The sequence below is a fragment of the Zingiber officinale genome, chromosome 4A (assembly GCF_018446385.1).
Source record: "Zingiber officinale cultivar Zhangliang chromosome 4A, Zo_v1.1, whole genome shotgun sequence".
Classification (NCBI taxonomy): Eukaryota; Viridiplantae; Streptophyta; class Magnoliopsida; order Zingiberales; family Zingiberaceae; genus Zingiber; species Zingiber officinale.
The window spans coordinates 143,342,968-143,369,912 of NC_055992.1; the positions used below are offsets into that span (position 1 = coordinate 143,342,968).

General features: G+C 36.4%; 1 protein-coding gene and 1 long non-coding RNA gene across 2 annotated transcripts in view; one reads left to right on the top strand and one right to left on the bottom strand.

The window, feature by feature from the left end:
- The window catches only part of LOC121971544, a 28,366-nt gene extending 6,073 nt beyond the window's left edge, over positions 1-22,293 (bottom strand). The window contains exons 1-2 of the long non-coding RNA XR_006109154.1: positions 21,849-22,293; positions 18,272-18,275 (exon numbers count right to left, since the gene is read on the bottom strand). This is a non-coding gene — a long non-coding RNA (uncharacterized LOC121971544). The remainder of the gene's footprint in view (positions 1-18,271; positions 18,276-21,848) is intronic.
- Positions 4,444-25,887, top strand: LOC121971543 (cullin-associated NEDD8-dissociated protein 1-like). The gene is made up of 15 exons (XM_042522871.1): positions 4,444-4,584; positions 4,650-4,737; positions 5,143-5,283; positions 14,633-14,725; positions 14,819-14,940; positions 15,047-15,209; positions 15,289-15,528; positions 18,528-18,776; positions 18,859-19,044; positions 19,133-19,279; positions 19,361-19,477; positions 20,110-20,278; positions 20,531-20,608; positions 20,691-20,829; positions 25,562-25,887. Exons 2-15 carry the CDS (start codon positions 4,675-4,677, stop codon positions 25,656-25,658), a joined length of 2,004 nt encoding a protein of 667 aa, XP_042378805.1. The 5' UTR covers positions 4,444-4,584; positions 4,650-4,674; the 3' UTR covers positions 25,659-25,887.
- The last annotated feature ends 1,058 nt before the right edge of the window (positions 25,888-26,945 follow it).

Sequence of the window (26,945 nt, forward strand, 5' to 3'; positions counted from 1 at the left end):
TTCATATATAATATTTGGAAAATTCACTCCTAATCAACGAAACCACTTTTCCAAATGAGATAGTTGAGTAATCCTTTACCATCTTTATGATACGATGATAGACTTCCTTATAATGATGAGCTAAGGAGCTCTTGGTGAAGTGCTCTCAACTTGTTTTTTCCTAGTTGAACAAACCCTTCATACAGAGCATACAATAAACTCGTTATCATGTAGTTGAAGCGAAATAATTTATTTAAAATTTTTTGAGCATCCCAAATAAATAAGATCCTACATGTGCAAGACATAAATGTAGATCAAAAAGATTATTTAGAAGTTATACCTTTCCGTTGATGTTAAATGAAAAGAAATCATTTAGCAAGTTTCACCAAACTTGCTTCTATTAGTATCCATACTGAGATATTTTAAAGACGATTTCGTGAGCCACAAGTTGCATCTCCGTTTGATGCTAGTCAAATAGAAGAGACAACACAAAGGGCAGAGAGGTTGGCAACACAAAAGGAGAAGCTGACAACACACAAGGGGAGCCGACAACACACAAGGTGAAACTGGCAGTACCAGGAGAAGGTCGGTCAACAATTTAGGTAGCGACACAAGAGGAGACTGACCAACAAAGGTTGGGCAACACTTGGGTTGGCCAACAACTTGGAGGTGGGCGACACTATATTGAACATTTAAAATTAATCATTAATTATGAATAAATCTTGAGTGACACCTAATAGTACATCATGACTTCCAATTGATCGAAAAATCATAGATGACTTCAGATTATATTCTGAACCTTTCAACAACTACAATTATCAGTGCTTCTATTTCTTTCACCCAGCTTATATCGACTTGGTTTAGGACATGATTTATGTGTTATCCCTACTAGGTTGACTACGTCACACCTAACCCAAGTTGTAGTTCTTTGTCCTATGAATTTAAATTACTTAAAGAGAAAAACATACGTCCAAGAAGATCATCCTTTTGAAATGTTTGTTTTGGCCAAAGACTTATGAATAATAATCTTGACAAGAGCCATAGGATATATGTCTTCTTATAAAAGAATTGGTGAATCATCTGTGAGTTATTCAAACACCTTTAGACACATTGTCTTATAACTAATCATTCTAGAACTACACCTCCTAGGAGATGTTTAGCTAAGATGCCAAAGTATAAGCCTTCATGATCAAGATGACTTAAATATCTCAAGTCTAAGGAAACTTACACTTGAGATGTAATGAGATCTTCATTGACATGTAAAGAACTACATGAAGTCTCATAGTATATCACATCCGATAAACTAGTTACCCTTAACTAGTATTTATATATTAACTCTCAACATTCCTATGTTTCCAACCAGTGAGGATCAACTCCTTGGATTAACCAAGGAGTATGACATATGCTAGTCTCAAAGAATTGACGAGCATCAATTCATGAATTGACGATTTCAATACGTACATAATTATACATGATGAGATATCCATTAATTGTAATCCAATCACAATTTCTCTAATGCTATGCTTTGTATTGTGGACTATATTAATTGAGTTTAAAATTAAATGATAGACATATAGAATGTACACCCAAAAAGTGAATTTTATTTATCAAATAAATAAGACAATATTTAAGGCGATAGCCTTTATGACACCTTTCAAATATAATATACTCTTACTTAGCCTAAAGTTAATTGCCTTGGTATCTAATATCATAGGCCTCTACATGTCTCTCAAACTTATTTTGAGATAGAGATTTTGTCAAAGGATCTACTAGATTTCTTTCGGTGAAAATTTTCTCAATTTGTATTTCTTTTCTACTTATGATCTCCTGGATTAAGTGATAGCGACGAAGTACATATTTAGATCATTGATGAGACCCGAGTTCTTAGGTCTGTGCACTAGCCCCATTGTTATCACAGTGAATCGATAATGCTTCGACAATACTTAGAACCACTCTAAGTTCAATGATGAACTTCTTGATCCAAACTTCTTCCTTGGTCACTTCTAAAGCCATAATGTATTCTGTCTCAGTGGTATAATCAACAACGATTTCTTGTTTAAAACTTTTTTAACTTATTGTGCTTCCATTTAAGGTGAATATGTATCCAAACTGAGATTTGGAATCATCTTTGTCCATCTGAAAGCTGGCATCAGTAAATTGTATAACCATATCACCTTCTTCATATACCAAGAACAAGTCCTTAGTTCTTCTTAAGTACTTAATGATTGCCTTGATAGTCATCCAATGATCTATATTTGGATCAGATTTATACCTGCTTGTGACACTCAGAGCGTATGATACATCATGCCTAGTACATAACATAGCATATATGATTAATCCTATAGTTGACGCATATGGGATCTGACTCATGCACATCCTCTCGTCTTGTATATTCAGGCACATAGACTTCGAAAGGTGAATCCCATGCCTCATGGAAAGAACACTTATTTTGGATTCATCCATGCTAAACTGTTTTACACTTTATCTATATATATGTAGACTGTGAAAGACCAAGCAATCATTTTAACTATCTCTATAGATCTTAATCCCTATGATATATGTTACTTCTCCCGTGTCTTTCATGGAGAATGTTTTGGATAACTAAACTTTGACTGAATTTAGAATAGACATATCCTTTCCTATGAGCAATATATCATTACATCCAATACTAGGAATACGACCGCACTCCCACTAACCTTCAAGTATACGCAAAGTTTATCAGAATTTTGTGAGAAATTAACTCTTTAATGGTCTCATCAAAATAGATATTCCGACTCCTGGATACTTGATTCAGTCCATAAATGGATCATTAAACTTTACATATTTTATTTTTATCAATAGATGTGAAACCCTTAGGTTGTATCATATCACATCTTCAGATAGATTTCTATTGAGAAAAGCTATTTTCAGATTTATTTGCCATATCTCATAATCATAATGAGCTGCTATGACCAAGAGTATCTGAATGGATTTAAGAATGGTTATTGGTGAACATGTTTTGTTATAGTCAGCACTTTATTTTTGACGATAGCCTAACGCAACACATCTTGTTTTATAGGTAATCACATTACCATCTATGTCGGTTTACTTCATGAAAACCTACTTGCACCCAATAGGTGTTATGTCTTCTGATGGATCCACCAAGTTTTAAACTTAGTTTTCATATATGGAATCCATTTCTAACTTCATATCTATTAACCATTTGCCCCTTTATAAATATTTCATAACTTCTTTATACCTAGTAGGCTCCTCATCCTTTTTCAGTAACACATTTTTTGATTCACTTATGAGAAATCTATATCTCTGAAAAATTTGGCGTATCCTACTAGATCTATGAAGAAGTGGTTTATCTACAAGTTCAGTCGTCATCTCATCCTTATGAGTAATTGACTGAGATTCTAGACTAGACATCTCTTTCGTGTCTACTGGAGTCTCTTGAACTATCCCAAGTTTGACTTCACTCCCACTATTTTTCTGTAAGAAAAACTCTTTCGCTAGGAATACAATATGCCTTGAGATAAACACCTTTTGTTCCAAGGGATGATAAAATTGATATCTCCTTATTTTTTTAGGGTAACCAATAAATAGACATTTATTAGACTTAATATTTAACTTATCTGATAAAGTCTTCTTCACATAAGCAGGACTACCCCATGTTTTCAAATAAGACCAATGAGGTTTCTTTTAAGTCAATATTCATATGGAGTAGTAGAGGCTGCCTTAGTCGGGATCCTATTTAACAAGTAAGTAGTTATCTCGAGTGCATAGCCCCAAACAGATTCAAAAAGATTTGCATGATTCATTATCGATCTAACCATGTCCAACAAGGTTCGATTTTGTCTCTCTAACATGCCATTGTGTTGTGGTGTGTAAAATGGAGTCTATTAAGACAATATGATTGCCAAATATTATATATATTTAAGTATTATGTGGATTTGATTTTAAAAAATGGGGCAATCAGCTATTGGTTGTACCATTCTTGCATATGTTGCACTCATTTAAGCCCTTGATTCAGTTAGTTTTAAAATATTCAACTATGACATTTTGTTTTAAGTTTATGAGGTTAATTAATCTAACACATGCTATTCTTACAACTTTAGGTTAACAAAGTCGGTCTCATGCATATTAATTATTTGGGATGGCTATGGGAAGATTTTTTTTTTTTTTTTTTTGTGATTCATGCCATCCCATACCATGTGCATTCATGGCTGAACATCGAGGCTACCATTTTAGGTTAACTTCGAAATTGACAAAGAAACACAAAATTTAAACTTTATTTGTAGAACTAACTTCACCAGTATATTCGGATTGTACAATTCTACAAGAGCCACACATAAGAATTATTGACAATCTAGTGTTCTTACATTGCGATTTTCACAGCCTTATATGTAAACATCCACCATATCTTTTGTAAAGTGGCTAATAAAATAATTTCTAAGCTGAATATTGAATTCCTGTTCTATTCTTTCATTGCTTACTAAAGCACAACTTCAGGCTCTCTCTAGTCCTGTTCTATCTGCTGTTGGTGAAAGATACTATAAAGTAACTGCTGAAGCATTAAGGGTTTGCGGAGAATTAGTTCGTGTACTTCGCCCTAATTTTGAGGTAACAAGTTATTTTCTAATATTGGCTGCTGTCTGAGGTGTTAAATTGAGCTTCCCTTTTTCTAGACTTCCATGCCAGACTTCAGACCATATGTTAGCCCTATCTATAGTGCCATATTGGCTCGCTTGGCAAATCAAGATCAAGATCAGGTTGGTGAGATACTATATCTTTGCTTTGAACAGCTTATATTATAATGTCTCCAAACTAAAAAATTTGAAAAAAAACAAAGCAAATTTATGTTGTGGTATCTACTTCTCATAGTGTTCGAAATCTTCTTATGAGACTTATAAATTAAGAAACTATTCAAGGATTATTATTTTAGTTTTTTTACTTTTTTCATCATTTATGTATTTCTGAATAGATGATTATATCTATGAGATATGCATGTCCTGAGTTCTCTTTTTGATGAGTTAGATTTAGAGTTTACAACACAAAGCTAACTCAATAAACATGTAGATTAAATCATGTTGGATCATAATTTAAGATAAAAAATGAAACTCAGTTGTTTATAAAACAATTTGATCGAGGAGGAATCTAACTTATATTAATTTAATCCAGGAGGTTAAAGAATGTGCAATATCTTGCATGAGCCTTGTGATATCAACTTTTGGTGACAACCTTCAAAAGGATCTACCAGCTTGCCTTCCCATACTAGTTGATAGGATGGGAAATGAGATCACCAGGCTAACAGCTGTGAAGGTTATATCTATTCCATCAGAATTCTCTATTATAGCAGGATGTGGATCCGATATCTTTTTAATGTGTCTGCTTATTTTGTTTTCAACTTCATAATTCCTAGTGCTAAATATCTCATATGTAGTGTTTTAATTGTTTTCATATTTTTTGTTAGCAAAGTTCTTTAGATTATATTACAATTATTGTTCGATATTAAAGCTTGCATGCAAATACTTAATCAAGTTTCATTGGTCCTTTTTGTGAGCAAAACTAAATATATCAGCTTATGTGATAGGGTTAATTACTGGATGATAGTAATAGCAACTTCATGGTATAAAATATTGTTCCCTTTTAGTTGATATAGGCAAAACACTTCTCTCTGTCTGTTGATCAGCATGAGAAATAGTAGCTTAAATAAACCCCTTAACTAAGCTGTCGCGAGCAATTTAAACTCTAGAAACAATGGACAATATTGATGGTGACCCTTATGTGATGGCTGTTTGGCAACCCTTCTGTGTTGATTGCAACTCTTGCAAAATGACAATGTCTATTCAATGCCCCTTCTGTGATCACAATGACTCTTTGGTGATCCTTTTGCGATGACAACCTTCCACCATGATTAAGGTTGTCTGGCGATCATTCTATGAATGATGACACACCAGAGGCTTCCCTTGAGGCATATGAGTCTTCCATGAGCTTTGCAAGGTCAACATGAGTCTTTAAAAACAACAAACAATGCGAAAGAACATTGGATCCTCTTAGTCCTCTCCTTCCTCATCTTCTTGTGCTCGATACACCTTCTGTCACTGGTGGCACACCATATTGTCCTCCTTTCTTACTGTTAGGCACACCCTATGACACTAGTGATGCATCATCTTCTTCCTCCTCTTTTCTTTCCAACACTTGCAATACATCGAGCCCTCTTCTTCTCCATCCTCTTCTTTTCTTTCTTCCCTCTTGGCTTTTGGTGTTTGACACACCCTCTGGTATTGGCACTCGACACAGGTGGTACGTTTCGAGCTGAGTAGGGATTGAAACATGTCTCAACTCGAGATTTCAAATCTTGAAGTTATTAACAAAGATGGGGGTTTGGTTAAAATTTCAAATTAAAGAATTATTGTGTCATATAAAACTTTCATGTAAGTACTTGATCAAGTTCTTAGTGTCCTCACGGGATGTCCAGTTAGTTAGAGGGTGACAGACTTGCTACAATGGGGCAAAGGATCAATTCCCGGAGGGCTCATGCCCTTGGAGAAAAAAAATCCCTCCCATCCTCTAGCCAACTTGGCAGTCCGCTATAAGTTGACCCGTGATTTACTTCCACATAACCCGGGGACGGATTGTGAGGGACGCTTGGGGTGAGCGTAATCACCTTTTGCTATAATTAATCAAGTTCTTAGCTCTTTATATGAGCAAAACTAAATATTTGTGCTTATTAGGGTTAATTACTTAATAATAATATATAACAATTGAATTACTAACCAAGACAAATTATCCAATTGAATTTGACCATTGTTTGAAATCTCATATCGTTGAAACGGTCGAAACATATCATTTCGGTGAATCATTGAAACTCAATACTACTCGGCACAAAGGTTTAAAGTCTCAAGTTGTGCTGTAATTTTGGTCTTTGATTGTAAAGATATTGCTACAGTACTGTCCCGATGCTTCGACACATGGTGCCAGTGGCGTGGAGGTTGAAGGAGGAAGGAGATAAACAAAGGAAAGAGATATTCTCCGTGTTAAGTGGTGTTGAGTTTTTGTAATTTATTGGAATGATATGCTTTGACCTTTTCACATGGCATGGTACAATATTTAAAATCATGTTCACCATAGACAATGTGTCCTTTCTATGCTTCATTTCCTTTTTTCTTTAACCCCAATCCCTTAATGACACCGTGCATCAAAACCTTTACATGATGCCGAACTAGAATCGTTCAGTTAAAGACCGAAACTTCGGTATGACTTGAGATTTTGAACCTTGATTTTTACAACCATTATATTTTGGACTTTGTAAAATCTCAAAAATAGACAATAATTTACATCTATAATTGCTTGTCTGAGTTCATTCAAACAATTGATAAGGCATGGCGCATGTGATCTAAAGTAATATTAGAGAAGATAACTAAAATAAACATTTATCATATTGGAAACCACAACCAATACTGTAACCAAGTTAGTATCTAACCTATAATTGGAGATCAAGAAAATATAATAGGAGAATCAGTACAAATGTGCATAGTGGATCAATAATAGATGTACATGAATTCATAATTGTTCAAGAATTCTACCATGTAATATTAAGAACCTTTAAGTTAATGCCAGTTTTAAGATATCCCCAATTATCAAGCTTTAGTTATCAATTATCTAACTTTGTGGGTATCACTAATCATCAACTAGTTATCATCAATTATTAAACTTCAAGTCTTTAGATGAGAGTAAGCTTGAAATAATCACCAATTATCAAACTTTGAATTACCATCACCACCCATGCATCTACAAATTATCACCAACAATAAAGTTTTATTAAAAATTATAATCTCTTTCGTTAAGGTGAAACACTATATGTTGTTGCAGCGGGGCCGGCAAGATGGGGGTGAATTGCCTGCACAATAAGAATACCCTCCTCGTTTCTTTCAACTCAAAAAATGCAATAATAATAAAGAAATAAACTAACAGAAATAAAGAGGAGACAGAGAATTTAACTTGGTTACAACCCAGGAGATTGTTAATCCAAGGCGATGAAAAAGCTCAGAAAGATCTTCTTTGAAGGCGGAGAAGTCTTTTACACACTAAAAGCTTTTACAAGTTGCTAGGAAGTTGTTACAGAGTTGATTGATTAATTTCCTAGCTCCAGGGGCCTTTATATAGCTCCTGGAAATCTTATCCCGAGTGTTGGAGGCACCTCCAAGAGGGTTGAGGGCGTCTTCAAGCAGTTTGACCGGATAAAGCTCTATCCGGTTGCAAACGATCACGAGGACTAGGTTTGAGGAGCCTCCAATGCCCTTGAAGGCGCCTCGGACTGGTCTGAGGCGCCTTCAAGGTGATGGAGGCGCCTTCAATGTTGAGGGCGCCCTCAATGATGTTGAGGGCACCTTTAACCTGCATGGTATAAATACTTCCTTCAACCTGCATGGTATAAATAGCTTCCAGCTTCTCTTTTTCTTTTTCCGAAGCTCCGATCGCTTGGGTGTGTTCGGCCAACCCAAATAGGGTTCACCCGAACCCAATTTCCGGCCTTCTCCTCGAGCAGGCTTCCAACCCGGCTTCTTATCCCTCGAACGCCGCGCATGTTCTTCTCGTCCACCGGTGTACTCTTCCGTAGCTCTTTCGCCATTCGGACACACCGAGTCCACGGCTCCCTTCCTGTGCCATTCTTCTCGCTAGGCCTTCCGCCGACTTCTTGCGCTTCTAAGTTCCTGCACACTTAGACACAGGGATCAAATAACAAGCAGGACCTAACCTAACTTGGTTGATCATATCAAAACATCCACGGGGTCCAACACTGTAGTCATATCCACACATCAATACTATATCATCTCATACACACTCCAACACCCTCAATTAAAATATGTAAATGGGTCGTGAAGCACCCATAATATATGCTTATGGGTTGAAGGCTTGCTATAAGCACAAATGGGCCTAAGATATGGGATTTACATTGTTTGACTAGTTTTCATCATTTCCACTTATTTATTCTTCAATATGTATTTGCTTGTTTATTTATTTATTTTTATTTTATTATTATTATTTTTGGGTAAGTAAAAAATGTATAAATCATGAATCACAATAATCAGGCGTTAGGAGCGATTCATGTTTGAAAAAGTGTTAGATCCAAATACACATCTAATGTCGTGTATACATGAATCTGCACTCTTATAAATCCTCTCACAATTCGATTGACCCACACCAAAGAAATTATGATTATGTGCTCTTCATATAAAGTGAATCAAGGAAGACAAAATAAGATGCCTCGCCTTTGTCAGTAGCTATCCTCTATAGTACCGCCCATAGACTCGAAACATATGTTGGTAGGTGGACATCTTTTATCCCATGTGAAGCCAATCTCTGATCCTCCATAAATCCACAATAAGTGGACATCTAAAAAATAATTGCTCCTATGACTCTATCACTTGGTGGCAAAAAGTAAATGTCGATCCTCCAAATAGTCTTGCTTGTCTCTAGTCGGAAGACGCCTTTGTGCCAGCATCCATAACGTAATTGCATGACTAGGTTGGATATAGGGTTTCCACACCATCTTCACCCATGACTTCTTAGAATCGGCATGCTTAAAGAAATCTTAGGCCATAGCCACTTCATTGTCCTGCACAAACCAATTCGATATCCTAGCATCCGTCGGTGACCCAATAGTTGAAAGGATGAGATCGCAAATTTGTATTAGCCTCTTGATCAGCGGGGAATCCAAGTGCACTGCCTCTCAAGTCTAGACATCTGTTCTCCTCAAGTAGATGTGATGCACCCACTTGATCCAAAGGGCATCCTCCTTGGCCTGTATCCGCCAAAACACCTTAGCTAGAAGGGCAAGGTTTCATGCTCGTAGATCGCGAAATCCCAATCCACCCTCCTCTTTGGGCTTGCACATATCTGCTCATGACACCGGCGGGTGTTTTGATGTTCACATAAAAGACCTATATATGCTAGAAATGAGATTCATGATTCCCATAGGAATGGGTAGAATCGAAAGGACACTCACCCCCTTAAGATCAGCTGTGCCTTACTGGCATAAGACAAAGTATTTCGTGGCCAAGCGTTGATCCGTCGCCTAGGGAGTCAAATAGGGGGTTGTGGTCAGAAAGTAGAAGACACCGCACCGCTAGGGGGATCCCTAGATATCTGATGACATGATCCCTTCCTGGAAACCTGTGATGGTAAGTAGATGTCGACGTGCCGAGTCCTCAACTCCCGCCACTAAGTATTTGACTTCAACTTATTGACCTGAATTCTCACAATTGCACCAAAATCTAGTAAACAATATGTCAGGATACCAACAGAAGCTACATTGTCTTGACTGAATAGAAGATCATCTACATAGGCAAGATGGACTAGTTTGAGATGCCCACACTGGGATGATAGTTGAATTATGCTTTGGTGGTACTCCTTTGTAGTTGTCTTCCAAAAATCTCTATGCAGACACCAAAGAGATAAGGTGACAACAGATCTCCTTGCCTCCTCTAGCTCCTTCGTAGCGTCCAAAGGTGCCTCCATTGATTGCAGTGAGGAGGTAGTAATTACACACTCCATGATCCATGACTCAAACTGTAGTGGAAAGTTCAACCCAGCAAAGCATCTCGCAAGAAGTCCTAGTTTACAAAATCGAATGCCTTCTAAAGGTCAATCTTCATGATGCACCTGGGTGATATCCTCTTCCTGCTATATACCCTGAAAAGTTCTTGGGCCATGTGGATATTGTCAGAGATAAGCCTGCTATGAACAAATGCCGCCTGAGACTGATGAAGAACCTGATCCATGGTGTTTGAAATCCCGCCTACAAAATCTTAGAGATAACTTTATTGAAAACCGTACAACGAGATATAGGCCTTTAGTCAAATACTTTACTAGCATGCACTGACTTAGGAACAAGAGCGATCAAGGTATGGTTCCATCTCCATAATAGCTTCCCAGTGCCGAAAAAACTCTTGTACTGCAGCCACAAAAACTGGTTGGACTGTATCCCATGTGTGCTTGAAGAACCTAGAGCCATAGCCATCCAAACTAGGTGCTCTCTGCAGGAACACACACAAGCTGGCCATGTTACGGCTCTACCATTCGGTCATGCTGCAAACACTCCTGCGAAAAGTAGTTCTGTTCACCCCCGTGTTGAGTTGTGTCTGGAAGTGATTTGTAAAGGCTGTCACAACTTCCACAAATGACATGGTGAGTTGCCCATCCGATTTCTCCACAGCTATAACCTCGTTCCTTCGATTATTTCGCTTTACATGAGCATGAAAGAATGATGAGTTTTGGTCAATTTGTTTGAAGTAGCCCACTTTTGCCCGTTGCATACAAAAACTATGCTCAACTTCACTCAATCTCCAACAGTCTTACTACACTAAGTTTGTTTCTCTGAAGAGGGATTCCACCCTCTTCTGTTTGAGGCCTTTGCTGAGGCCTTGAATGTTCCAGGATCCAATCTTCATCAGGCCTGAGATGGCCTAGGCTGCCCAACATTATTTAGCTTCTTTCCTCCTTTAACTACTACTAGAGTTTTGTTCCCCTTGGCGGGTGGCGCTACAGAACTTTGTGTGTTGCCTGTTTGCCATCTATGTGCGATGCGTCTGCTATCTCTAGAGCTTTTCCTTTGCTTCTTGTAGTGGAGGCGTAGGCTTGTTGATCCCTTGCCGGAAGGGCATCAATAATCTGCAGGACTGTGCCTGACTTGATCCCGCAGGATCCATACTTTGTTGAAACCTTCTTGAGCTCTTCCGCCTTGTGTGAACCACCCACTGTTCTGTGTCCGGTTTCTTGCCTTTATCAGGTGCTTGTTTATGAATGACCATTAGATAAACTTTTCTAGTTCAACTTGATGTACTTATTCATTTGATAATCTTATTTATATACTTCCAAGTTTATACAGGTAGAAGAGACTAACCTAAGTTGCCCTTTTAGTTGCGCTTAGCAATTCAATAATAAATTATTTTATCATATCACACAACAGTCTTTTATGATGAGTTAATTCAGAGAAGGATGATTGTGTCCAAAAGTATTATGAACCATGATTCGATTTGAAAGATGCAATACAATTAGAATGGATCATTAAAAAATTCATTAGATATTCCTCTCATACCCATGTCATCATGACAGATATGGGTATGAAGATCAAGTCTAGAAGTATTCATTTATGAGAATGAGAGGAAGAAGAAGCTTATTGATATTGCCTTCATGGGTTGTTGGAGCTCAATAACCTCGAGAGGGGATGTGAGGAAGAAGAAGAGGCGATAGATGAAGCTTACTACTGTTGGCTTCAACTTTTTTACTCAAGTAAGCATGATTATGTCTAAAAGAATTGTTAATCATGATTCGATATGAAATATCTAATATAATTAGAATGTGGCATCAACTTTGTTATTTAGACTCACTTGTTACCCCCTTCTGTACCATGTCTACACGATAGAGATATGGTATGAAAATTGAGTTGAAATAATCGTACTCCTTTAGGTGATAGGAGATTGACGATCTAACACTAGGAAGTGAAGAAGAATGTAATATCAACTATGTTACTCAGATTCAGTGACTACCCCTCACATATTCGTGTTGACATGACACATATATGTGTATGAAATCATGTTCAAATAGCCATATTCGTTTAGGTGGTAAGAGTTCGATGACCTCACACTGGAATGTGAATAAAACAAAGAAAAATATTGTGACTTCATAGGTGATAGGAGTTCAACGACCTCGCTCAAACTCATTGGTTACCCCACACGTACCTATGTTGACACGACACAACTATGGGAATGCAAATTTGAGTCCAACCAGGAAGAACTTTAACTTTGTTACGTAGACTCACTAGTTATAGTTCTTGTACCTTTGTCGATACATACTTGTGTCAAGTCGACACGTGTAAAAATTGAGTCCAAACGGCCATATTTGTTTAAAGAATGAAAGGGGGAAGAGGAAGACTTTTGTGAGGACCTTGCATTGGGACATGAGAGCGTTGGAATGCTTCATAGGCAACGTAAAAAATACGGAGCTGTGTCGGTTAGCATGAACGAAATTTATTGTTCGGCTTGGGAATTGACGTTGGCACTGCGTCAGAGCTGCGAGGCCATCACGACCTCGAGCAGAGAGAAAAAAACCTCTTAACCCCTTTAAAGATAATTCTTTTCATCTTCATTTGTCCACGAGATAAACAGAGAGAAAAGAAACTCTTAAAGGATAATTATTTTTTTTTTTTCGTTTGTTCACTAGGTAAACAAAGAAAAAAAACATGATAGACAAAATAAAAATAATATATTTTCTAACCTCATAAAATATACTAATACTACTCATGAATTAAATTTTTTTGTATAAATTTGATTTAATTTTAAACTAATCAAAAATATATCCAAATTAAATTTACTTTAAACCTATTTTGATCGTGCTATGTCTCCTTGGATTTGCTTGCCATCTTTCAAAGAAAGAGAAGGCTTCTCATTGTGTGGAGCTACCGAAAACCTCTTTGTTTTTGCTGAATTAGGCTTTTGATTGTTGCTAGTGGAATAGGGCCGCACTATTCTATTGATGTCTGGATTGACATTATTATAGTGTTATTCCTGCATAATTTTCCAATGCATTCTGATCTAAACTATACATGGTTCAATGAAGTTGATTGTGAATCAAGTAGTAACACCTAACATCTGTAAATCACTTGTTAACTAATTAATATTAGATACTTAAATTTATTCATACAGAAACTGGTGAACACATTGAGTGCATCATTGATTACACAAAAATGCAAAGCTTGCAAACTGACCTTACATATCAAATTTGAATATCACCTCTAAACTAATTTATCTTCACTTGTACATACATGAACCTGTTTGATTAATCCACATTTGCAAGAACATTACAAACAAGACAATTCCCTTGTTCTATGCCTTGTCAAGTCAGCTTCATTGGTCTCAAGCTGTTTTAACATTGATTTATATGTGTTGAACTTTGTTTGCAATTCTTGTATTGCATGAGAAGACTTGGTACATAGGGTGGATTAAACCATCTAAAGAAGCCATATCCATGGAATTTTGCAGAAGATTAAACATAGAGGTAGTACCATGTATGTGATATGATTTCTAGTACTTTTGGCCATCGGAAGGACCTTCTTTTCGGCTAAATTTTCTTCCATGTCTTTTATAGGTTTATTCTATCTTCTCTTGTTTTTTCCTCCTATATTCTTAAAATTTTCACTCTCTTCACTGTAAGATACATTCTCTTCTTCTCTTCACTGTAAGATACATTCTCTTCTTCATCATCTGTTTTACCTATTTTTTATCTCATCATCTTAAGTATTTCATTTTTTGTTCTATTGCTTTGAATCCATTTAAACCTTTTATTATCTTTTTGTTATTGCAAGCTTGAGTTTATGATTCATATTTTAATAATATTTCAATGTTGACTGTGTAGGCGCTCGCTTACTGCCTAGTTGCTAGGCAGTTGGCTAACTGCGTATCACCTACCATCCGAAACTGCTCTTTATGACATTTGTCATAATTTCTAATATTTTGCTCAAGTTTATAACATTTGCAAGTTAGTTGTATCTTTTTTTTTCCGCTAGTAAATCAAGCTCATTATATGATGTTGTTAGAGTAAACAAAGTTTATATGTATATTGAATTATTGATGTTTCCTGCTCTGCTAAATATATTTAGTGAATCCAGGCATTTGCTGTAATTGCTAACTCGCCTCTGCGCATAAACCTCTCATGTGTTTTGGAACAAGTTGTTTCTGAACTGACGGGATTCCTGCGGAAGGTATATGTCTGTGCCATTAACTGATAGCTCGTAAACTTCTCATGCAACGATGGTGATTTCATTTCAACACACTTTTTTGTACATGTTTTACAGGCTAACAGAGCCTTGAGACAGGCAACATTGGGCACACTCAACTCCCTAGTAGTTGCATATGGCGAGCAAATTAGCTCAACAACTTATGAAGTTATAATAGTGGAACTTTCAACACTTATAAGGTTCTTTTGATAATGTTGCATATAGTCTTTTGAGGTTATTTTGATGATGCTGTATACTGCACTACTAGATGTATCATGAATCTAAGTTATGTTTTTTCTTTGGCAGTGAGGCAGACTTACATATGACTGCACTTGCTCTGGAACTTTGCTGCACGATGATGATGGCCAAAATATCTAGTCAAAGTGTTGGTGTGACTGTTAGTCATAAAGTTCTTCCTCAAGCTCTTATACTAATCAGGAGCTCGCTGTTGCAGGGTCAAGCTTTGCAAGTACATGGAAGTTCAGCTGTTTCAGCATGGATTTTTGTATTTCAACACTGACTAAATTTTTATTTTTGCACTTTTGCAGGCATTACAGAGATTCTTTGCTTCCTTGGTTCATTCAGCAAATACAAGCTTTGATTCACTATTAGATTCCCTCCTTTCAAGTGCTAAGCCTTCACCACAGTCTGGTGGTCTTGCTAAACAGGCTCTTCATTCTGTTGCACAGTGTGTTGCTGTACTTTGCTTAGCAGCTGGTGATCAGAAATGTGCATCCACTGTAGACATGCTGAAAGGAATTCTGAAAGATGATAGCAATATGAATTCTGTATGTTGTGAATTTTTTATTCTTTGTTTCTGCAACATTTGCATCTTTTATTGTAGATTTAGGAATGTGAAGAACTTCTACATGATAGGTATATGACTCATGATAAAAGTCAAGCTATCCCTCTTCAGGTTCTGCAATGGGTCACTTTCTGTAATATAGTTGCACTTATTTAGGCATAAATTGCTGGAAGATGAAAATGAAGTGATCTTATACATCCTTCTACAAGAGTACTATATTGTAGCATGGGGACACAACTGTGACTTTCTATCATTTTATGATTCCCTCTTTAAAAAATGGTCCCATTTTAAGGCCACTCTTTATAATGTTCAAGTTTTCTTTAAGTGAAATTAATTAGGTATATTACTTATTACTTGGATCTTTACTTATTATCAATTTTAATTGGTTTCGAGTATTAGTATCCAATCCATGTAAAACATATTATCAATTGGGAATATGGAGTTGAAGGGATCTGCATCTGGTACGACATACCCTTATGAGGTCCAACCATCAGTACAACTATGATAGAAAAGGATTCCTTTAAAAGATGGTCCCACTTTATATAGAGTGAGTGGGAATATGGGGTCAAAGTGATCTGTATCTGGCACGACATACCCTTATGAGGTCTAGTCCTCAACATAACTATGATTTTCTATCACTTTACGATTCCTTTAAAATATGGTCCCACTTTAAGGCTTCATGTCTGCTTAAAGTGAAATCAACCAGGGATAGTATTTGTTACTTGGATCTTATTATCAATGTTAATTGGTCTTGAGTATGTGTATCCAACCCATGCATGAACCTATTCCAAACATGTTATCAAGTGGGAATATGGGGTTGAAGGGATCTATATGTCTGGCACGACATAGCCTTATCAGGTCCAGCTTTCGATACAACTAAAGGAGATAACCAGAATCCTAATAACATAGTGCAAGTCTTAATAATAGAAAAACTAATGTTTTGCATTACAAGTTCTAACATCTAATGGAAAATTAATGAAGTTGGTGCACACATAATACATTAATAATACTTTTGGTTTATAGAAGGAATTAATTCTGGAATAGAGTAGTTATTCTTCGAAAATGGAAACCTATGAATAGACTATGAATATTCATTAGTTAGTTTGATTAATGGAATAAAAATTCCATTGCATATGATCAAGTATTCGTGGCTTTAGTATAAACAAAAGCTAGCAAGGATTGAGAAGGAATGCTTATTGAATTTTTGTGATACCTTGATGCTTTTGACAATGCTGGCATAACCTGGCAGATCGCTGCTTAAGACATGCAATATCCTTGCTGTTCCACTAAGAGCAATGTAATTACAGTGGCATACTGCTAAATATTTTGTTTCTCCAATTGCCATGCATGTAAGATCAATTTTTAATAATTTAAGATCCATGCCAGGATGAAAGTTAAATAAAAGAAGGAAAATGGAGAATTTGAAGGGTCTAGAAGTTAAGACGTGGAGGGCTTAGATGATTTGAGATTTTAAGATGTTGAGTGAACTGAGAGACTTCTTCATGGAATAAAATGGAGGGACTTTGTGTAGTTATGAATAACAATGGAAAGCAAGAAAATTAGGGCTATTTTTCATGTTTAGTGTCTAGTCTCTAGCTATGTAACCTGGTGTATATTACAAAGCCCTATGAGTAGTGGAAAGATGGTTTGGCTAGGAACAGGTACTTATTGCAATTAGATAGTTTGCCTATTGACCACCTATCAGAGTATCACATACAACAACAACCAAGTCTTATCCCACTGGATCCTTCTACGCTATTTTGCTCCATCCCCTACTATATTATCATTTATATTCAAAGAAATTTTATCCTCTTTTATTGTTGCCGAGTCTTTTTTTTTTTTTTTGTCTTTTCCTCGTTTGATATGCACATTTGTCATAGTTTCACATCACTCGGAGCATTTACATGTCCGTGCCATCTTAAGTGTGTGAGTTTTCCCTCAATAGGTGCAACTCCGATTTTCTCTCTAATATTTTCATTTCTTCCATCAGAGTAGCACATAAGTACCAAAAATCTTAAAGGATGCTATATGTTACATTCATGCTGAGCCATAGCATGCTTGGTAGTTAAGAGTGCAATTTGGACCTTAGGATCGTATAATCTTATATCTATATTATAATATGACAAAGCACAATTGATATTAATATAACAAATGGCAACTTCACTAAGATAAATGATAATTATTGATGCATGACAACTGCAGAAGTTAAAAAAAACATTTTCTAGTTGAGAGTTAAAAGAATCTCAGAATACCAATTTTTTCTCAGATGATCTATTTAGTAAATCTCAATGTTTAAAATATCTATAAGAAAGTAATTTTATTTCATCTAGTCAAGGTTATCAAAATCAAGATTGTATATTCATAAGATCCTAGCTCAAGATCAAGATCAAGATCAAGATCATAGATTCTTAAGATTCTTTCTCGAGTCAAATCCTACAAGGACTTGGATGAAGTATATAATGCTCATGTTACTATTATTATATATTAAAAAATAATGTAAAAGATAAGTTATAAATGTAAAATTTAGTTTTAAAAAATATTTCAATTTATTGTAGGTACTATTATTATATATTAAAACATAATGTAAAAGTAAGTTATAAATGTGAAATTTAGTTTTAAAAAATATTTCTATTTATTGTAGGTCCTGCCAACCCTATGCTATGATCCTACAATCCGAACTTTCAGTCTCTGTACCTTATTACACTTATTACAACGGTAAATTTGACTGACCTATATGTACAGTGATATGAAGTTATAGAGGCTCTATGCAAATATAGCTGTCTGAACTAAACTATTTTTTTATTCTTATTCTCTGGAAATTTATTTTAATGTTGGAGCTGGTGCTTAGAAATGAGAGGATTTTTCTTATTAAAAATATGAAATATCAGATCCCACTATCTAATTTTGGTGAACTCATGCCACTGCTAACAAAATTGTCATTTTATTTATTGTTGAAGATTCTGATTCTTTTACAATTCACAGGCTAAACAACACCTGGCATTGCTATGTCTGGGAGAAATTGGAAGAAGGAAGGATCTAAGCGTACATGTGCACATTGAGAATATTGTTATTGAGTCATTCCAGTCTCCTTTTGAAGAGATAAAATCTGCAGCTTCATATGCTCTTGGAAACATTGCTGTGGGCAATCTATCTAAATATCTTCCATTTATCTTGGATCAAATTGACAATCAACAAAAAAAACAATACCTTTTGCTTCATTCTTTGAAAGAGGTTATTATTTCTTTAAATCTCTGATTTCTTTTAGGGCATATGATCTAGGTGCAATTCATCAACTTTTTTGCTGCCTATGTAGGTTATTGCTAGACAATCTATTGATCAGCCTGGCAAAAGTGAGTTACAGGAGTCTAATGTTGAGAAGATATTGAGCTTACTCTTCAATCATTGTGAAAGTGATGAAGAAGGGGTTCGCAATGTTGTTGCTGAGTGTTTGGGCAAAATTGCGCTTATTGAACCTAAAAAGCTCGTACCTGCACTAAAGGTGTCTTGTTACCTTGTTCAAGTTGTGATGGAAATCTTTATAGCACATTCTACACTTGCAGAATTCAAATTTGTGTTTATTGCTGTAGGAACGGACTGCTAGTTCTACTGCATTCACAAGAGCGACAGTTGTTATTGCTATTAAATATGCTATTGTTGAAAGACCTGAAAAGATAGATGAAATTTTGTATCCAGAGATCTCCACATTCTTGATGCTCATTAAAGACAGTGATAGAGTATAACTTCATGATTTCTATTGATGTAAATAATCTTTTTAGTAATTGAAGTTGATGTTAATCCAATGTATTTTCCAACAGCATGTTCGTCGTGCAGCTGTTCTGGCTTTGAGTACAGCTGCTCATAACAAACCAAACCTGATTAAAGGACTTCTTCCTGAGTTATTACCGCTGCTCTATGATCAGACTGTCATTAAGGTATGGTGTGTCTTCACCTTATTTGGTCTGTTTGTAAAAGAGGCATTTTACATTCATTGGGAATGCCTAATCCACTTTTTCTAAATGAGCCATCTGCATAGGGATTGGAAAACAAACTTCTGTTGAGTTTAATGTGGTCAGAATTATCTATAAGACTGTTTTTGTTTTAGTTTTCTTCACGGTCTGATGTTAGATATATTGTATAGCAATTTTATCTTGCAAGATTAAAGAGAATGTGATTGATTTTGCATAGAGTAACAATAGAAGGATGTAGAGTTGGCACATTTAATGAGAGGCTATATCAGTTAGGTAAGATATTCATTTTCTCTTAATTACATGATTATGCTGTTTTAAACATCATTTTGGTGCCAAGTTTGCTGCATCTTGTGGATTGACATGAATTGCTTTGAACCAGATTAATTATTGACTTGTTGTCATTCATTCAAACAGTCTGTTTTCTTACAGAATTTTGCTACTAGAGTTCATCTGAAGAACAATTTATTGGCAAGCTTGTTTTTCTTACCTCTTTTTGTTTTTGTTATTGTCAATGGTTCTTGATTTTTATTAAAAGTATTTTTTTCTTATTGCACCACCAAGTGTATGTTATTATTATATATATATTTTTTTTGCAGAAAGAAATGATAAGAACAGTTGATCTTGGTCCTTTCAAGCACATTGTAGATGATGGTCTTGAGCTTCGAAAAGCAGCTTTTGAGTGTGTGGACACCTTGTTGGACAGTTGTCTAGATCAAATGAATCCCTCTACATTTATAGTTCCTTACCTGATTTCTGGATTAAGTGGTATGGATTCTTTAAAATAAGCAAGCAAAGATAAACTTAATGCAACCTATGATTATTGCCATTTAGAGCAGCAAATCTTGGCTGATATGACATTTTCATCTAATATCTTCACTATATCTTCAGAGTTCAGACAATTGCTCCATATCTCAGATGATTCATTAGTTCTGGCTATGTTACTCGTGTTGAACCAGATTAGCTCTAAAATTTGGTTTGTATTGTCTTCTTAACCTTTAAACTTTATGGCCCTTTCAGATCATTATGATGTGAAGATGCCATGCCATCTTATCCTCTCAAAACTTGCAGATAAATGCCCTGCTGCTGTTCTTGCAGGTTTTTTTTGATTGATTGTTTATCATATTGAAGCTTTTTTGGTTTTTTACTTGCAAATTATTTGTTATTGTTTCTCATGTAGTTCTGGACTCACTTGTTGATCCTCTTGAAAAGACCATCAGTCACAAGCCAAAGGCAGATGCAGTGAAGCAAGAAGTAGACCGTAATGAAGATATGATTCGAAGTGCTTTTCGAGCTATTGCTTCCATAAGCCGCATAAGGTTGCCATTCGTAACCCTTCTGAAATTTCTTAAATTCTTTAGAGATTAACAGGCTAATGATCGCCACTGGTTGGATCAACTAACAATTGGGATAATTGGTGGCAAAAAGCATGTTAGATAATTTGTGGAAAAGAATGCTTGCCGCTCAGCTACCTACTGTAAATCTGGATAGAATTAGCAAGTTTTATTAAAATTAATGTTGTATTTTTTGGTCTTTGTTCTATGATATCCTTTTAAAATAGAATGTATTTTAAATTCAAGGAAGTTCATATTAATGGGGAAGCAAAAGTGATCCATTTCAACAGAGGTATAGGTTAGACAAACATTGGGCCTTGGGTTGTTGTCCATTATCTCACACTTGGTTTGATATTTTATCAGAAAGAGAGCAAAGTTCTATTTCTCATTGGTGGTTCTTTACACTGAGTTCTTTTTGTTGAACACATGTACTGATGACCGGATGTTTTTTTTTTTTTGGGATTCTAGACTTTGCTTGCTATTGCCACAACGAAATAAGTGTATGTAACATATACCATCCAATTTCACAAGGATTTTATATGGTTTAGTAGCCCCTAGGCTCCTATTCTACAACCTATGATCCATTAATGGGTCTCTCTTGGGAAGACACTAACTTTTTCCTTCTCGATCAAGTATTGGAAGTGGGAAGCCTCTTACAGGGTCACAATTACGATAGAGGAATACAAGAGAGATCAATTACGAAGAAGGCTATTAATCGGGTATAACTAATTCTTTTTTGCTAATAGTGAAGCCTCTATCGAATCCTTTTATAACCTTTAATACCTCTTATTGTAATTTAATCTGCTATTGATCAATTGACTACCATGTACAACCAAGTGATTGAACTTAAATCAATTCTTGTGGATCATGATTGTTTCCTTCAGGGACCATTTCATCTAGCCTCCGCTAATCGACTGTCCATACGAACTAGATGACTAGCTGTTCATATTTAAGTCGACTACTCAGTTGATTCAACCACGAGTTGGGAAAAGGGCTCAGTCGACTGTTTATTTTGACTACAACTCATCTAATGACTGAGTTGTCTAAGTGGAGATTTACTTGCATGGCCCCAAGTACATTTTCCCATAATTCTCAACTCACTATACTGCTGTCTATCATCTATGTCAAACTTCTTGTTCCTTAATTGAACCATGCCTGTGGCTCACTCCTTCACATATGTAGTCCTCTTCAACTATCTTCCGTCAAGCTTCTTATCCCTCGGATGCGTCGAACCCTTACCCACCCTTGACTCTCCCTATGCTATCCTTTATGCTCTACTTACGTAGCTCGCGATCTTAGGCACAATTGCACTTTGATGCTCCTAGTCCATAATTCCTTGAATATTCCATACAATCCTTCTCAGATCTCAATGGACCTTGAGCCATCAAGTAACCAGGACCTTGGTCATGCACCAAGTCGTCCCTATGTGTCTAACCATTGTCCCTACACACTCAAAGACGTAGCAAATCACAAGATTGAGCCTAATGCAAACCTTTTACCCAACCATTAAAATCCAACGTCACATCAAAGCATTTTGGGCATGATTGCATTAATAATCTCTCATTATTTATATTTGACAATTTGTTTAAGTTAGAGAAAAACATCTATAATAAAATATAACGAAATGTGCCACAACGAAATAAGCATATGTAACATATACCATCCAATCTCACAAGGATTTTATATGGTTTAGTAGGCCCCTAGGCTCCTATTCTACAACCTATGATCCATTAGTGGATCTCTCTTGGGAAGACACTAAATTAAACATATTCACTTCTTGAAGAGTTGGATGATTCTTTGTTTGAGTCATCTGAAGAGGGTTTTCAGTCCACCATGACGCCCTCAATGGTTGGAGCTTGAGTTACCTCCTCTTCCTCGATTTGTGGAGTTTCTTAACTTTCCTCAATTTTCTCGACAACCTCTTCAATTGCTTTTTCTACCTAGGCTCTCTTTTTGTTCAGGCTTTTCATGAAAATGAACAACTTATTGCCAAAGCTCTTTGACATCTTTGTATTCCTCTAGCTTACTCAAACCATGGTTAGCTAAAATCGAAAGCATTCACTCCATACCTTTCTTGTCACCTCTGTACCAATCTTGACTTGAAACATCATTCACTTATTTTAAAAAGTCCTCTCTTAGTCTTAAGGAAAATTCCATCCATATTTCATGACTAGAGTGATGTGGAAATTGGTGTTTAACTATGTCTATGTTCTCCTCCATAGTCAAAACAAAACAATCTGTGGTATGGCAACATCTTGTAAACTATCTTGGCCATGATCTTGTTGCCCTCTTGGCAGTTACTCCAAAGAAGAGCCAATTTAGCTCTAATACCACTTGTTGGCACACCTTTCTCCTTCTAGGTTAAGTACTGTAGGTGGAGAAATTTCTTATAAGATTACAATTACAATAGAGAAATACAAGAGAGCTTAATTACAAAAGAAGGCTTCTAATTAGATTTGACTTGCGATTGGTGCAGTTGTCTTCCAAAATGGTATGGGGCAACTATGGGTTTTGATGTTTAGGCAAAGCGTTTTGAAGAGTGTTTGAGTGTGCAGGAACTTGCAAAAATACGCATGGATCTTGTCAAATTCGTGCTTGATGAGGTTGAGTGATGACTCAGTGCTGACTTGACGTGGCTAAGGTGACACAATCAGTGGCGTGGAGGTCTGTAGAGATCAATAAGGATGGAATAAGACATTTGGGGGATTGCAGAATGAGGAGTACTGAGGTTGCGTTGGAGCAACTCTAGAGCAATGAGAAGTACTGAGGTAGCTCGATGGCTTGAGTTCGTAAGTGTTCAAAGAAAGTTGCATGAGACAAATTAAGAGATTGCGGGACGAGGAGCATCGAGACAACAAGGATGCCAGCCGATGGAGGTGGATTAGGTAGGTGAAGAGGTGCATGATGGCATGTGAAGCCGAGTGCTTGTTTACATCCGAGGGATACAACAAGCTGATGAGAGATGGCTAAGGGGTGAAGTCAAGTAGCGATGGCAAGGCTCCTACATGAGTTGTGAGTATTTGGATCAGTTAACTGACATGGAATCCGGTCGACTGATGGATGAATTGAGTGACTTAGGGTTGGAGCCAACAAACGTAATGATTCTATTTGTGGCCTAGTGTATTGAGTAGTCGAATGGTAATTTACCGGTCGACTGATGCTAAGGTGGATAAGTGGAAAGGACGTGACAACTGTTGGATCACGATGTAGCAGTTGATGAAGTAATCGATTGATGGTCCAGATCGGTCACGACTGTTGGGCAACAAACCAGATTACAACAAGGGGTGTCTATGGATAAAAAAGGAGAGCTCGGTGTAGGGTTTGTGGTTGGTAAGATAAAGTTGCTTAAACCCTATTGGAAGCCTCGTAATTCTTGTAATCTTATTTTTGGAATCCTTGTAATTTCTTAAGCTTGTAAGAGGTTTCTTTACCTTCGGTAGTTGATGGAGAAGGCAAAAGCTAATCGTACTTTCTGGGAGTTACTATGAATACTATTCCCCCTCGTGCCACTCTTCACACTCTTACGTGGTTCGCTATTTTACTCACAGCTACACTCTTATGGTCCTTCAAATGTCCCATACCGTCCTTCTATCTCAACGGAGCTTGAGGCACTAGGTAAGCATGACCTTGGTTGCTCCAAGTCATCCTCATGTGTGTATCCACGGAGTCCTTGCACACTCCCGCACACATATCAAATCACAAGACAAAGTCTAACTTAAAATTTTTTTAACTTAAACTCTTTGTCCAAACTTCAAAATCCAAGGCTCCTTGTCTCTCAGAGGAAGGTTGCACCAACATTTTTTTTTCTTTTAGAACTGTTAGGAGACTTGATATTTCATCTCTCGTCATCACTTGTTTGTGGCCTTTTGTATTTCTTTTGTACCTGTTGGTCACGATAGCAATGCATTTGATGAAAATAGCATGATCAATTTGGTCAACTCACATGTCAATGACAAGGATCTTTACACTCGGGAACACTTTAGCTTTTGAAGAAAAACTTGTTTGCTTTTTTTTGGTCTTGATATGATTCTAATGCTCTCCCTGATTTCTCAATACAATTTTGTATAACTTAAGGAATCCCATAAATTTGGATTTTTCCTAGATTGATATTATTCTTATTTCTTGATTGCTCAAATACATATATTTTTGGTTCATAAGATTCTCACAAGTTTAGAAAACTGTGCATTTATTGTTCTATGTTTGTGAATGTGGCTTCTTTTTCATAAAATCACGACTAATTGAAGTATGGTAAAGTATGCTGAATAGTTAATTTGGTTGTTTTTTTTTTGGCTAAATCTGTTTGGATCACATGTATTTTCTTTGTTTCTTAGTGATGCATTCAATTTGTCTTGCATAGTTTATGGAACTATTTAAGATATATGTCTACTTTATATGAAAGTTGAAAGATATCTATGGATAGATTTTAATTTGAACTTTTCGTATGGTAATTTTCGGGCCAATACTACCATGTGATATATAAATTAGAAGAGCCAAGTGTTTTTCTTGTTTGACGGATGGATTTGCTTTTCCCTAGTTGAGCTTTCACTGTTACAAGGCCCATTTAGTAGAGGAATTGATGTGCAACCTGAAAACAGTTGCGCTTATTTTTGTAAGCAATTATTTATGACTGCATTTAGTTAGTCATAAAGTCCGTTAATATACCGCCCCCAACTTCTTTTCTTACAATTTCTTATTTATTTCTATATTTATATGTCAGCGGAGGTGAATACAGTTTGAAGTTCAAGATGCTGATCAATAATATTTTGAACACCGCCGCACTTGCTGAAAAGTACAATTTTGTGCGCTGTGAGTGAATGATAGGAAAATGGTTGTTTCAGGCAAATCGGTAAGAATTTTATTAAACAATTGCAGGGTGGTCATGGAAAATGTTCTCTATTTGCAGAGGCATTATCTCAGTTCCTGAAAATATTGTTTCTATTTTACCCAAACAAAATCTCAGACAGGGAAGAGCATAGGACAAGTATACAGTGACAGTGATGTTTTCACTAAATTTTGTAAATTCAAAATTCATAGTTTTTGTTACCCCTGATGCTTCAAGCAAAGATATGAGGTGTTGTTATCTTTCGTAGTAATCTTGGTTGGGAACCAGAGGGTTGGTGCTTCATGTGTTAGCTGCTCTCCATTGCATATTTGGGCTCGGGTTTGCTTTGATGGATGACTAGGAATGAAAAGAATAGTGAAAAGGAATAAAAAAACCACCACATTAGAATTCGCCACTTGCAATTTATTGTTCTTTTGCCTCGCCAATTATTTTTTTAAATCAAGCCTTATGCTCTTAATGCTGTTATTGGTATTAAAGAAACAAGGTTTCACAAGGTTATTTTTTTTATTGACTAGTGGACGAGATTTTAGTCTTACATTGATTAATAGTCGTTTCTGTAACTGCTGGAATGTGTGTAGATGATGATCAGTGGGTTTTGCAGACCGTGGCCAAAAATTTTTCGAACCTAATTTTATTTGGGTTTCTGGCCCTGCTTGAATACTAAAAAAATACTTGCAAGCTTAGACCAAAAATGCTATATATTGAGGAGCTAGAGTTGAGGATCAATCATGGACGTGGAGTTATGATAGATCATAGTTGTTTTCAAGAGATGACCCCATCTTGGAGGGGCCAATGGTGGGATTAGCAATCCCAGGATGCCTCCATGCTTTTCAGCAACCTAAAGCCTCTTTAAGAGTAAGCCTAGGTTCAGTGAGATGGCTGACGACTGCTTTTGATTGAAGGAGTCTTAGAAATGTTGAAGGATACTAGTATTTTGATTTCTTTGAAATGAGTTTACCAATTGTCTAGGCCAGTTACAATCTTTATTGTTGTTCCACCAACCTTGCTCCCTGATTAAACTCATGCTGACTTGTAATGAGCACCACATTATGCTTAGAGACAGATGGTATGATCAGGTTTGATGATTACGTTTCAGGATATTTGGAGCTTGTGGAACAGAGAAAGCTAGAAGAGCAGGGTGATACTTGCTAGAAAGCAAAAGGTTGCTCCATGAGCTAGCTACTTGCCATTGTTTATGAATTTGTTATTTGCAATTAGTGTGGACCATGCTGGATCTCAATGGAATCATATTTAGGCA